The 14,448-nt window shown below is 42.9% G+C and overlaps 1 protein-coding gene across 2 annotated transcripts; it reads right to left on the bottom strand.

Annotated features, from left to right (window-relative positions):
• Positions 1-844: 844 nt before the first annotated feature.
• Positions 845-10,853, bottom strand: si:dkey-127k13.1 (PWWP domain-containing DNA repair factor 3A). 2 transcript variants are annotated; one of them, XM_023286423.3, is made up of 14 exons: positions 10,655-10,853; positions 9,873-9,971; positions 9,409-9,731; positions 9,064-9,325; positions 8,697-8,837; positions 8,219-8,289; positions 7,747-7,823; positions 7,496-7,556; positions 7,324-7,399; positions 6,525-6,575; positions 6,170-6,411; positions 3,223-3,444; positions 3,023-3,111; positions 845-2,926 (listed from the first exon to the last, which is right to left on the bottom strand). In XM_023286423.3, the coding sequence occupies exons 2-14, from the start codon at positions 9,877-9,879 to the stop codon at positions 2,872-2,874; spliced, it is 1,677 nt and encodes a 558-aa protein (XP_023142191.1). In that variant the 5' UTR covers positions 9,880-9,971; positions 10,655-10,853; the 3' UTR covers positions 845-2,871. The 2 variants fall into 2 exon arrangements, with proteins under 2 accessions (XP_023142191.1, XP_023142193.1); XM_023286425.3 differs by having other exon boundaries at positions 9,873-9,940.
• Between the last annotated feature and the right edge of the window lie 3,595 nt (positions 10,854-14,448).

Below are 14,448 nucleotides of genomic sequence, written 5' to 3'. Positions count from 1 at the left end.
GCTATAAACGCATATGTGCCACTCCTGTCACTGTTCAGGCTACTTATTAACTCCATGGTCTGTCTAAGCTCAAACCGCAGCATCAGTCCACAGTACTATACGTGATTGCTGCAGAGCTGGTGGACTTTATATCTTACTAAAGGCCTGCAACATCAGTGGTTTGCAATCCATATCGTTGAAAAGACAGGCCAAATGAACTTTTTTTCTTAAAAAAAAAAAAAAAACAAAAAACTTTACTAAAACAATTTTTGATTTGTTTGTACACAGTTATGGGTCTCTATTTATCTACGAAACATACACATTTTAAAATAGCAACATTTTGCATCTAATCTGTAGTTTCCTGAAATCAGTTTAAGAAACATTATTGGTTTGCAAGTTCCAATGTAGGAATATAAAGCTACGTTAAACTGTCCTCATATAGGAGGAGGCTCAAAGCAGCACTAGTACAGCCCTGCAGTGAAGAACTACCACCAGCAGTTGGTACTCATGTCACACTATGGCTCAACACACTTTATCAGTCCTATCAAATGTGTCAGCATCTCAAGAGATCAATGGAAGAAACTCAATGTGCAGACAAACTGAGGAATGGGCCCTCTGTTAGCAAAAATCAGAGGGTACAGATTACACCAGCTAAAAGACCCAGGGGGGGGGGGGTTCCTAAGGCTGGGTGTTAGTGGTAGTGTGGTAGTGAAGCTGCTGTGGATAAGAAGCCAAACTTTAGTTCCTTGAAGCGGGTCTGCTGAAGAATAGAGTCCAGCCTGGAAGCCACTTAGGATTTTGGCTCTTTATTAATGCAATTATTAACCATTGGTGAGTACTTCTGATATCTCACATATTCAACATGTGTTTGCTTTGCTTTTATTTAAAATGATGCATTTCCCAAGCAGTAGAGTCACATCTAGAGTAATGGTTAATTTAATGTCATGCACAATATGGATACACATTTATAAAGAAATATCAAAATCATGTTTAAAAAAGACACAAGAACAACAAAAACCTTGAATAAACTAGGAAGCAGGAAAAGGGAAACTAAAAACTAAAGTAATTCAGGAAGGCCTGTGGTGCATAGGCAGAGAGATGTATAATTTGTGATCGCCTTGTGTTAAACAGTTTCAGTGTGAGAGAAGCTGCCCACTTGTCTATTATGGAGCAATCAACAGCAGGAAGAAGGGCCTGTAAACTGCAGCCTTATCTCATTTTTGTCACTCAAGCTGTGCCAAAAGTTGCAGATGAAGATCTAAGATCAAAGATTTGACGTTGAACAGAGCTGCTTCAACAGAAAAACTACTTCAGGTGTGGGATGAAAGGTGTTTATAAGTTAATAATTAACATAAAAGGCTGAAAACAGTACACAGATGTGGTAATGTTGCACTGCTTAGCACATGATCTCTTTTCTCTTTTCTCAAATGTTCATATTTTTGAAGTGACAAGTGAAACTTTGCAGAGGTAAAATTTCAATTGGTCAATTTGCAGCAAACAGACATTCAGAAATGAGCTTTTGGTGTCAGTGAAACCTTCTTGCAGCTCTTTCGCAGTCATAATGGGATCTTGCTTTGCCCAGCAGACGTGCTAACCCTATCGCCCATAAATGATATTCCTATATAACTAAGCTGCATTTTAAATTACATTTTGACAGAAACAGCATGATGTGGTAGAAAACATCTTTACATTGAAAGAGCCATGCTAGTGAGACAGTCCTTTCACCCAGAGGAATAGGGTTTGCGTAACCTGTGGGATCATTATTTTTAGACATGTTCACTCACTGCCTGGTTAGGTTTAGGAAAATATCATGGTTTGAATTTAAATACACCCTTTCACAACATGTTTGAAGCTTCATGTCCATTGTCTGGGTTACCAGGGTGACGAGTCTCGCCCTATCTAATGTATGATCGGCCGGTCGAAAAGGAGCGACCGCTGGAAAACAATAAAGTAAATGGCGAAGACATGTTGATTGGAAACACATTTGTGATATGTCATAAGCAAACGTAAACAGGGAGAAAATATGCTTCCCTAAAACTGTAACTTAGAATGGAGCTTAGTGGTATACAAAAGTAATTTTTGGGAGACTAGGCTTGGCATGGAGTTTTAACTGAAGGTTTTCAAGACAATGTCAGTTTAAATGTCTGTCTGCTGCAGGGGATATATGGACTTCTCACTTTAACAAAATATGTTACTTTCCCTACTGTAAACACAGCAATGGGCTCATCATTTGCATCCAATTACACAAAATAGAGGAAAATGTAATACTTTCACTTAAGCACGTCTCTTTACACACACATTTTATGATTTTCTTACTAAATTCATGGACTGACAGCAGTTCATTCATTATGTAAAACAGGAACACAATAGCACATTTTTGGCTCAGGATTACAGCTGTGGTGACACTGTCCATCCCTTAGTGTGTAAAAGTCTTTACTGTGTAACAACATGTATAATAAAAAATAAGTTTAAAAAAAAAAAAAAAACACACAAAAGCAAATGCAGATGACAAACTTAAAAAAATGATCAAACCACAATTTGAAAGTTTACATACTGTTACCAACCTGGCATGAATCAAAGTTAAGACATGAGATTGTTATTATATGATCATGATTGTTATGGTTTGATTTTAAAGCCAGCATTTATGGTTTCCAGTTTGCATGCTTGAAGTCCTGAGCTTACATATACTGTCATTATTATGAAGGAGAGCTTAATCAGCGTGGTGCGATTTATCTTTGATTGCAAGGCACACAAGTATGGCTGAATTACTTATGAACAAAACCTTTTTCTTAAAAAAAAAAAAAAAAAATTGTAATTAAAAAAAAAAATTTCATTTAATCCTCTTCCTTAGAATCTTAAGTTTTGTGACTGATATGGTCCGAGAACAAGTGCCTAGAATTTCTTTTTCATCTGCCGCTCAAGCATCAAATCAAACTCCTGTCTTTCTCTGAAAAAAAGCAGAAAAAAAGAGCAGTCAGTACACATATTCAGTATTTAGAGTAAAAATATTTCCTTTTATTGGTTCCATATATCAAGCTCTTACCTGTTACTTATACATCGTCCTTTTAGGTACTTTTCTTCTGCCTTTTTCACTGACACTTGGTCTACCCCGGCAATGGCATTGATGATCGCCTTCACACAAAGACAATAATCGTAAACACCTGTCGCACTATAAACTGGGACCTGCATACCAGAAACACACAAAGTCACACACATGAGCACTGATATAAAGCTTCAGCTCACCTCAGGAAGAAGCACATCCAGAACAAAAGGGACACGCTCCATGGATTTCACCTCATCTCGACAAGAGGCACTGCCCACAGCCGTTGCATAGAGCTCATTTAGGTACCAGTAGACTTGGTCCAACTGCTGGTCATCCTCCAGGTATATGTTCACCACCCGTCTCCGACTGGCACTTAAAAAAGAGCGAAGCCATCTGGACTGCTGCTGTCCACGGATCACAGCCTGTAAGGAGAGTGAAAAAGGAAGGATGGATTACTTCACTCGGACTTATTTAGTCAGAGATGGTTCCTCTTTATAGTGCTGGTTGTAATGCCTACTATACCACAAATATTGACCACGATTAATTGTACATATCTTATTTCACTACATTAAAATCTCAAAACAGATTTAATTTCTCACTCTCTGACATATTTAGAAATCTAAAGTACAAATATTTCTTTCATAAATCATCACCTATGTATATATTGCTTTCAGATTTGCACACCTGAACACACCCATTAGTCTTGGCAAAAGGGGTTGAGCTTCTACATGATTTACATTCCTAGGGAGCAAACAGCCATTTGTAATTATGCAAAATTGAGGGCAGTTCACTGGTGCTTTGGGCAGATTTGCAGCTGTACCATTTTTTTTTCTCCAAAGAAAAGTTGTTATTTTTTTAACCCGGCTGTCATGTCCATATAGTGTTTGTTTATGGTGGAGAACATATCAAAAGAATAATATGGCGTCAATGGCATGGATGAGCATTTACACATTGAAACTGCAGCATATTGTTAACAGTATCAAAAACATGGAATATAGACATCCAGGGTTTCATACATAAGAAACGTAAGGAACAATCCTGTCTACTTGCAGGGCGGGACTTTCATTATCACTGACTGTGTTTAAACAGAGCTGGTGTGGTTCAGCTGCAGCAAGTTGGAGGGGCGAGTAGAGAAAGAAGTAGAAACTTTATAGAGCTGCACATTCTGATGGGAGCAACACTGTAGGGTTACATTGATGTAATTTTCAAGGCAGGAAATCATTATTTTCATGGAAAAAAATCTAAATATGCAGCTTTTACACATGAGTTTTTAGCTGTTAAAACCAGAGAGGGACTTGAAATGATCTCAACTGACCTCTGTAATGTTCAACTGCTCTTCTCCTGCTCAGCACTTTTCAATAACTTTATTACTGTTTGCTTTACCAGAAACTGACTAACCACCTTCCAGGAATAGGTAGGTTGCTCCAGCAATTACTGGTTAGACACTAACCTAACTGTATGCAAGTGATATTCACTTATGAAGTATTGTGTGATATATTTGTGTATTTTTGTAGTTAAGATTCTATCTTTTGTTTTAACATGAGACATTTTTCACAGTAGCCTTGTACTGTGATAGCCATGAACTAAGATCCTAAAAAGTGATATAATCTGAGCAGGCAAATTCAGCTACAGTCATAATTTTAATAGCTTGCATTCATATAGTGCTTTTCAAGTGACTTAAGGATGCTTTACACTTAACAAGAGCATAGGAAAAGAAAATGATGGTGGCACTGAACAGGAGGGTTTTGAGGATGTTATAAAGTGTTACTCATAAATTGAAAACATTGGTTGATAAAGACACAATTACTTCCGAGTACCCTTTCAAATCATTGGTGATAGTTCAACACAGACATTTGTGTTGTATTACATGGCACTGGTGACTGGCATCTAGGGTGAAGTGTACTTTCCATGAATCCATAAGCACTTAACAGTACTTTTTCTGAGTTCGCAAAATGCTCTGGCCAAGTGCCAGCTCACTACATCACATGTTTCTTTATGCAGGGTTTCTGCAGATATCAACCAGTCAAATTTAATGCTTTTTAATGCTATACTGTAAAAATTTCAATGCCACAACCGTGAACTCAACAAATTACATGGGTTTGTTTTTTTTTTTTGTTAAAGATGATTTTTATATGAAAACTGTCCCTACATTTCACTATTCCTGAAGCCACTCCTGACCACACCTCATTCTCTGAAATCCACGTTTTCTAGCCACTTTTGCTGGAATTTGCATTTCCCCATTTCCCAGCTCTCCTCCACCTGGTCCAACCTGCCAGCCACTTTAACCTTCCTGTTGTCTTCATTTACAGACACCAAAAAATATTGTTTCCTTGTCTGAAAAAAATTCCAAAAATTCAGCAAAAAAAATTCCCCAAATTTCTGAAAATTTGCAAAACCTTTAGGAAGAAAATTCCAATAATTGCTTAAAAGTTTCCCTTAAAAGTTTTATTTTAAAAAAAAAATCCCCCAAATTTGGCAAGAAAATTCTTGTAAATATTTTCAAAAAATGAGTAAAAAATCTTCCAAAAAAAATCCTAAAAATATCTAAAGTGATTACATATATATCAGTAAAACTTCTGATATTTTCTTTCAGAACATTCTTAAGAATGTTCTTAAGAAACATTTTTTTAGCATTTTTTTTTCACCAAAAAATGTTCAAAAATTTCCCAAAAATGTTGAAAATGTGGATATCAGAAGTTTCACTGTGAAAATTTCCCCCTCCCACATTTTCAAACTTTAAAATGGGTCAATTTGACCCGCAGGACAACACAAGGGTTAAAAACATGCAGTTTTGGCAATTGTACGCGACCGGCCAGAACAATTACCACAATGGTTCGGCATGTTTACGCAGATGCACATATTTGACAAATCGCAGTCTATAATTATATACTATTATTGTCAAATATTTTTCTTGAAAACTGCAGAAAGAATTTTTAATGCCACTGAGAATTAAATGTAATGATTTTTAATGCCATTTAAGGCTTTAATTTTCGCAAAATCAATTTAATGACTATTAATGCTTTTTAATGCCCTGCAGAAACCCTGTTATGGAAGCCTTCAAGGCATGAATAATAGGTAAATGGTATTGAGAAAGTGGTTGCTAATCTAAAAGCTACAACAGCAATACAACAATAGATGTAATCATACCAAGAGGTGTCCTTCCACCATGCGCTGCTTGACAATGAAATGTACAAGTTTCTCATTAGCACGGTTGTGGGCAGCATGGGTTCGGTCTGGCAGTAGTCTCTTTGAACTCCTGCCTACTTCCTCCTGCTGTTCACTAAAGCTGTCCTCCTTAAGATCATCACATGGCTCCTCCGTCATCACATCACTGCCCAGAGTTAGTCGCTCTGATTCTGCCTGCGGATATTTTCTCCTCACTGGATAGCCTAGAGAAGTTAAAGAGCAGCAATGTAGAACATCATCAGGACCAAGTAGGACTGCAGGTATAATTAAATTTTCATAGTCTAGTTTTCTGATGCCATATGAGAGCCACACTTACTCATGTCATGATCAAAGTACTCGATGAAGGAACCAGAAAACGAGCCACATGCTACAAAGACATAACATAATTAGTACTGCTACTAATTCAGTGGTATCAAAACAATATTATTAGACCTCTACAAATCAAAACCCACTGGCGAGTTTGAGAGGAAGCTTTTTTTTTGTTTCTTTTTTTTTCTTTTTTTTTTTTAAACGGTCTGCATCAGATTTTGCAAGGAACAAAAATTCTGCACTCCTCAGCACAAATTAGAAGCCAATAATGACCAGCAGTCAGATGAAAAAAAATTAGGGACTTTTCAGCTGAACTCGGCTGAACTCAGACTGTTTTTACACAGAGCACATAGGAGACACATAGGGAAACAAATAAAAAAATTTACATAGGAAAATCTCTATAGTTTATAGAGCCGCAATTTTTTTCCAGTGTTGGCAACACCTGTGGGAACTTAGAAAAATGTTGTACATGTTGATCCCATCTCATTGTTTTGTAAAATGATTATCATGGAAAAAACAAATTCAACTTTGATTTTTTTTCTTTATTATTTCATTCATGGCATTATAATGTTAGTATAGTGCACAAAATAGCTTATTGAGTTCGCGCTACTTCTTGCTATCGTGTTTTTTCCATAGAAGTGCAGGATTTTATATTACAGTGGCTAAAATTGTGACAGGAGCAAAACAAAACAAAAAAAGACCACCAAAAAACTGCTAGGGGTTCAGAGGATTTAATAAAATGGATGTGGATATCAATGTGCCTTGTCTGTTTCTGTTTGCAAAAGCAATAAATGAGCAATACTGACCAATCTTGAATTCGTAGTCTGTTTTGAGTTCCAAGCACCATGTAATTGTAGCATCAAACTTTTCTTTGGCTTTACACTGTGGCAAACATCAGTAAGAGAGGCAGTCTGGTACTGTGTAAGTTAAACAATATTTGATGAAAATAGTCAAAAGTAATTTAGGAGTAGTTCTTACCACTAGCTCATTAGCTTCTTCACAATCAAAAGGCTTCAGGGATTTCAGGGCCACAGCAAACCTTCAGGTACACAAAAGCACGACTGAAAATCAAACTCCACATGATTTGATTAATAATGTGTAGTGCAAACATCTCAACTTGTGCAGACAGGTTTAATGACATCACATAAGACCGTACAGGGATTTTACAAACAAATGTTCAGAGGCAATAACCAACAAAGCAATGAAAGAAAATGCATTATATTTCATACCCTTTCTTTTTCTGAATGCTTGAATACTCAAGAAACACGATGCTGGCTTTTTTCTGCTTACGGTTCACACTTTTAACCTGCAAAGAAGAACAGGACAGATTTTAAAGCATTTTAAACGATTAAGGCTTTCAGGGTTTTGACTGCCTTTTATGGGTCACGAATATTTCAAGGCCGTAACGATATTTCAATTCAGCCATCCCTCAAATGTTATCTTCCCCTCATATGAAGTCTGGAATGCTTCATCAGCTAATAAATTAGTTGTACAACAGAAAAACTCAACAGTTTTGCAAAATAGGTTTCTAAGTCACTGATTAAATGCTAAATTCAAAAATGCCTAACACTCACTAGCTCATTTGTTGAGTTATTGGATATAAGAAAACACCATAGAATTTGACAAACTGTATATCTTTCCATCAAAAACTTTGTTAGAAGCATCTTCTTAGGAGACGGAGCCACACACTGTTGCACTTACCAATGCAGGCCAGAATGGATAATTTCTAAATTTGTGCCACACAAACACACCTTCTCTAATGGACGGGAGCTCTGAAAGGAAAAATTTCAATAATACATTCACCTTAAAGTACACAGTAAATACACACAATCCAACTATTTGTTCTCAGTAGGGTTGCAACTAACGATGAATCGTCTGAGCACGATACATCATCAAAAGCGGACGTGAGCGTGCAATGCAACAGAAATCACCGTCCGAGCCGAGCACTGAACACGGACGGACATCCGCGCTGCATAGTACATATATATGCACGATACGCACGGATGTCCGCGCTGTATCGTGCATATATATGCATATACTATATATGCACTCCGCTCAGACGGTGATTTCTGTTGCATTGCACGCTCTCTTCCGCTTTTGATGACATATCATGCTCAGACGATTAATCGATTCATCGTTAGTTGCAGCCCTAGTTGTCAACCACTGCAGTTTCTCTCACTTCTGTCCGCCTGCATCAAGAAACTTGGTAGCTCTTCCTCCTCCTCATCACTTTCCTCATCTTCTTGGAAGGGCAATGAAGGCAGCTGTTCCTCATAGTGACTCAGCTCTATTGACAGATCTGAGGACAGCAAGGAATCATCTATTTTGGAGAGGGGGGTTCACAGAGATAAAATCGAATTAGAGCGGATTATTATGCTTCGTTCTCCCAGACCTAGTAGCCATCCTAGCACAGATGAAACCACCCACAGTACAACACATTTTAGACAAATTCTGCAAATATTGCAGTTATATGCAATTTTTCTTTGGCTTGTGAGCAGGGACAACCTCCTAAATGTATAATGAGGCAGACAAAAACAAGGCCCTACCTTGCTCCGGTGACTCAGGGAGTTCAAATCGTGGTCTGGGGCGTTCACAGCTCTGAGTAGTGGTTTCTCCTTTTAAATTGCAAATCTCATTCTTCCGCGTCCTACCACGCCGACGCTTGGCTGGAGGCCCGTTGGTTTTACTGCAGGTTTGCAATTGTTCATTTGATGCCCTTCGTCCACCATTTCTTGTCAGGGTAGCACGACCCCTCTTAGGTCTGCCTTGGGATTTTGATTTGGAACATGATGAATCTACCTCTGACGTCTACAACACAGAATGGAATTACTCAAATGAACTGTGTAGCTTGAGGTAATATCAGTAAAAATAAGTTTACGTTAATCTCACACCTTTGGCCGAGTGGTGATTTTAGTGTCTCCCAATTCCACTTCTTTCACTGAATGAGGCGAGTTTGAAATATTGGACAGGACGTCTGTGGAGGGGCTGTGCACTGGTGTGGAGGTCAGGCAGGGTTCTTGTGTCTGTCCTGTTTTTCTCCTGCCTCTTTTTGCAGTAACTGGGGAGGAACTTACATCACAAGAGCTGGCAGTGGTGAAATTCCTGTCTGACACAGCATTCAATTCCTCTGTAGCTGAAGATGACACGATGTCTGAGGTGCCTTTATCTGTTGACGTCTTCTTAGGCTTCATTTTTGTTGTTTTTGGAGGTCTACCTGAAAGATCATTTGCAGTCATACTTTTGCTGTCTTTTGGGATTGTGTTTTGTGTATGAAGAACCAAAATTTAGCTGTGTCTTAAAAGCATTTGAACTGATTATGAACTTCAGAAAGTGAAATGAATGCATGATTGGTTACCTTTCATTTCTGCATCTATCAGATTTCCTTCACATTAGTGCCTTGAGTCTCCTGTGAAGGTGCTGCAGCTGACAGACAAGTAACAGGTTAGGCGGGTGTCTGGTGGAAAAAAAAACAGGTCAGAATAAAGAAATGATACTCCTCAGCCAACCAACAACACTTGGATCCTATGTAACAGGCTGGACTTTGGCCTTGACGCAATTAAATTCCTCTTCCCGTTGCATTTATTACATTTGTTTGCTGACATCAGGTAAAGCCTGTTGTCACAGAGACAGAAGATGTAGAAAATATGCATTTAAATATAACTACATGTGTATACACTGCGTTGAATGTCCAGAATGTAGATTGTAAACGATGCAGTATAACACCCGTATCCCAAGATGTGCTGTAAGCTAGCAGGATAGCTGGACAGAGGAGAGGCGTCATCAGGTTGCTAGCAGACAAGATGCAGCATGACATTGCTTGTGCAGCCAGTAAACATTTACACCCTCACAACCAGCTTTTTATATGTGAAAACGTGACATGAATGTATTCACTGGGTTTACACTGTTCCCAAAGACAGTTACTTATCATTACCATAGACTTATACAGTCTGTGGTCATTACCAGCTAACGCCGTTACTTACCGTTACTACCTGAATAGTTATAGGTAACATTAGCATTCAACAACCAAAACAACGAGATAATTAGCCTCCAAACGTGGGGATTTAAACCCTAAAAGTGACCGACTATCTCTGTCGGGTGCAAACCAAGTGAGGGATGCACCTACAACGAGCTACTCACCTGAAAAATCGTAAAATTGAGGGATAGTTAGCTTCCAGCTTCAGTAAACAGTCCGGGCATCGTCGTGTTTGTACAAATCCGCTGCTACACAAAGCTAGCTAAACACGGACCCAAAAACCAGAAAGTATTAAACGTTAACAGCGAAAGCAACGCGTCGTACAGACTAGTCCTGTTGTAACTTGTTGTTTGTTGTCACTCGTGGGTCGGAAACCTTACTTATAGACGTAACGCCACCCACTGGGCCGGAGGGCTGCTTCAGATAACATGAGCATTAACAGTGACTGTGGCAGTAGTTTACTCTCAAAGACACACTCTATACACCTACCAACTCAAAAATGGGAAAAAGACGTATCCAAATCTTTTGACTCTGATTTTTGGACCCAAATCTGTGAAAACACATTTAAAATGACTAAAAACACCAACTTACAATTGATCCAATTTAAGGTGCTTCACAGAACACATATAACACAATATAAACTGTATAAAATGGGCTTCTCACGCTCAGACACATGTACGCAATGCACCCAAAACATGACGGACACTTACTTTCACGCTCTGTGGCTTTGTACACCCGTCTATCAATTCTGGGTAACAATCACACAGAAACTCTCCAATATTTTGGACTGCGGGATTCCACATTCCCCGACCGTTTGCCTAATTGGTGATCTAACGCAAACAGCCCTTCCAGACATTCATATCCAACCCACACTTGCAGCTATCGCCATTGCCAAAAAAACTATTTTAGTTAACTGGAAAGATAAGAAAGCCCTCAACATCATCCATTGGCTGAACCTCCTCACAGAACACATTTCACTTGAGAGAATATCTGCTATCAGAAAAAACCAATTGGATTCCTTCAAAGAAAAATGGTCTCCATTTATTAAATCAATAAATATTAACCTATAGCCTCCACTTGTATGTGGGCGTATGCCACTTCCCTCATAAAATTGTAATTACTATTCTGTCTGTGTGTATGGTCTGACTTCTGTCTGCTTTATTTCAGTTTATTAACCCTCTACCTTTTTAAGTAGGATGGCACCATGGACTTCAAGGCTGTGTGCATGCACTGGTGGTGTCCCTTCCCTATTGCTCTTGGGGTCGCTCTCTGGCTCTGCGGGGCCAGCGTGGCTCGGGCCCCTCTGCCTGGGGGTGGGTGTCCCCGGTGTCTCTCCCTTCGAGCCCTGGGTCTGCTGGGTGTGTGCGCTCTCCCGGGGCCTTGGGGGTGGCGGCGGCTGGTCTCTTCTGGGGCGCCCTGGCTGGCCCTGGGGTTTGGGGTGGGTCGGCCCTCCGGTCGCTCCCCTGTCCCTTCCTGCTCTGCTTCCCTCCTCCTCCCTCCTCTCCTGCCTGGCCGCTCGTCCTCGTCCCACTCCCTCCCCTGGGGGGGCTGGGGGCCCTCCGCTGCCTGGGGGTCTGGCATGGGGGCCGGGTGGTCTCTCTGGGGGGGTGGCTCTGGCTCATCCGGGCACAGGCCTTGGTACTTGCCTGTGTGCCGCCACTGGAGATAAGTTTCTGCTGGCTGGGGGCTTCTGTCCGGGCCCGGTGCTGTCCTTGGGTGTGGTGGGGTGGGTGGGGTCTCGGTGGTGCTGCGGGGTGGGTGCCCTGCATCCTGGACGTGCCGGCTCCGGGGTGGGCGTGGGGGCTCGTGGCCCTCGCTCCCTGGTGGTGCGGCCTGGTCCTCCCTCCGGGGCAGGGTGCTGCATGCGGCTGGCCCGTGGTGGGGCTACGGCGTCTGCCGGGGCGCTGCTCCAGCGCTGCGACTTCTGGGGGTTTCGGTGCTGGCCGGGCCGGTCGGGTTCGTGTGGGCCCACCTCGGCCTCTTGCCTCCGGGCTCTGGGGGCCCTCTGCATCAGTACCGGTGGTCTTACTACCTGTCTCCCCCGCTGCTCTCTCCTCATGGGCCGGATCCACACCAGACTGCCTCTTACTGTGCACTTCACATACTTCACACATCACTGTATATAGTTACTCTTAGGCACATATAGGGACACAACAGTTAGGGCCCCGAGAGCAGGTGGGGGCAGGAACGATGGGCTCTGTGGTGGGGCGGATGGCAGGGCTCTACGGCCTTGTCTCTTCCCCATCACCCTCTTGCTTGCCTCCCCTGCTCTCTAATTTCTTTTTAATGCACCACACACACTCACACCTTGGGGGTAGGTCTGGGACGGCTCGGGGAACTTGGGCCAGGGTAGGCTGCAGAGTAGCCATCCTCTGTGGTCCTCTGGCCTGCCCCCTGGACGCCTCGCCCAGCCTCCCCACTTTTAATGCACCACATGACACTCAGGGTTACACTATCACGGTGCAGGGATAATGTCTCCAGTCTGGGATCGGGAGACATATTAATAGGGAGTAATTGGGGGATTTCACTAATATGGCCTCGCTGGTGGGACCCGGCCCCCTTATGGCTATGGGGTGGCGGGGGTGGACCATCATCCATGTTGCTGTGGCTGGGGGGTCCCCGGGACCTGGGGGCTGTGATCGGGGGGGGTTCTCCTGCGTGCCCGACGGGTCCGGGCAGGTGCGATGGCTCTTGGTGGGCTGCGGGGGCTGGATTGGCCGTCTTGGTGGGCGCTGTGGCTGTGCTGCGGGCTGGTGGCATGTGGTGGCTCTGTCCCGGTGGGTTGTCAGGGCGCATTGCGGGGGGTGGGGGCCCTGGGTGTACTGCGCTCACCTGGGGCCTGGTGCGGGGGGTATGCGGGGTGCCTCCCTGTCGGCGTCGCCGGGCCCCACCACACTGTCCATTTTTACTCTCTGGACTCGCATCGGGTCCCGGCTCCGATTTCCTCTGGCCGGCTCCCGGTGGTGGCCTGCCTTGTGATGGGCTGGTTGCCGCCCCTTCGGTGGGCCGCTCGGCCCCTGTGTCTGGCTTCCTGGCTGTGTGGGGCCGTTGGCCCCCTCGGGGGAGGGAGAGGGGATGGGGGTGGGCGGGTCGGGTGGTGGGGTGGGGGGTTCGGTGGGGGCTGGGGTGGGCGGGGTTGGGGTTTGGGTGGCGGGTGGGTCCTCGTGCCCCGGGCCGCCTGGGTCGGTCTGGGCGCGCTGGGGGTGTCGGTAGCTGCTCCCTCTTGTTCTCTGGGTCCTCGTCGTTCACGGTGGCCCCGGTGGCTCTCTGGGGGTGCCGCCCTGTGGCTCCTACTGCCTGGGGGGGGGGGTGCCCTGTTGGCTTGGCCCTGCCTTGCCGTGATTGCTGTTCTGGGCTTCGGGGTTCTTCACACTTGCATGTTTGATCAGGTCTCGCCAGCTACTGCCGAGTCCCATTTCAGCAAATGATGGGTCCCGCCAGAATGTGCTGAGAATCTCTCCAGTCTCTACCCTAAACTCATTCTCTCTCGCACTAGCATCCTCTTCTGGCCTATTCTATTCTATTCTATACTATCAAGACACACACAATTATGGTGCTCAGTACCGTTTGTTCATTTATTATTGAATCTCTTTTTCTTTTGTGTTGGTTTGGTTTTCTTTTCTTTTTTCAAATTTTTATTTTTTTTTTTCTATTGATGGACAGTTAGTAGTTGGGCATAACACACCACCTTACAATCTTTAATTGCAATAGCAACGCCTGTTATTTTCTATCCCTGTTCATCCTGTTCGTCCTGTTCGTCCTGTCCAGTGTTTGTTTCCCCCACACATCACTGAGGTGTAGCACTGCCCTCCCTGGCTTATAATAGGGAATTCTAATAAAGAAGGTCTGCTTAGCTTTCAGGGAGGGCCGGTGATGGTCACACACATGCACTAAATATTAAAATATTTGGTTGCAAGACTAAAATATGCATCAATCTCATATAATGTTGACTCCCCTT

This window comes from Amphiprion ocellaris, chromosome 1 (genome assembly GCF_022539595.1).
Source record: "Amphiprion ocellaris isolate individual 3 ecotype Okinawa chromosome 1, ASM2253959v1, whole genome shotgun sequence".
NCBI lineage: Eukaryota > Metazoa > Chordata > Actinopteri > Pomacentridae > Amphiprion > Amphiprion ocellaris.
The sequence above is the reverse complement of the archived record's forward strand: the minus strand, read 5'-3'. Positions and strand labels throughout refer to the sequence as shown.

What these genes read in the sequence shown, in the direction of transcription:
- si:dkey-127k13.1 (XM_023286423.3), bottom strand. An exon ending in AAGAAGCTAATGAGCTAGTG is followed by an intron (nt 7,400 to 7,495) that starts GTAAGAACTACT and finishes TGTTTGCCACAG; the next exon opens with TGTAAAGCCAAAGAAAAGTT. An exon ending in AGACTACGAATTCAAGATTG is followed by an intron (nt 6,576 to 7,323) that starts GTCAGTATTGCT and finishes ATGTCTTTGTAG; the next exon opens with CATGTGGCTCGTTTTCTGGT.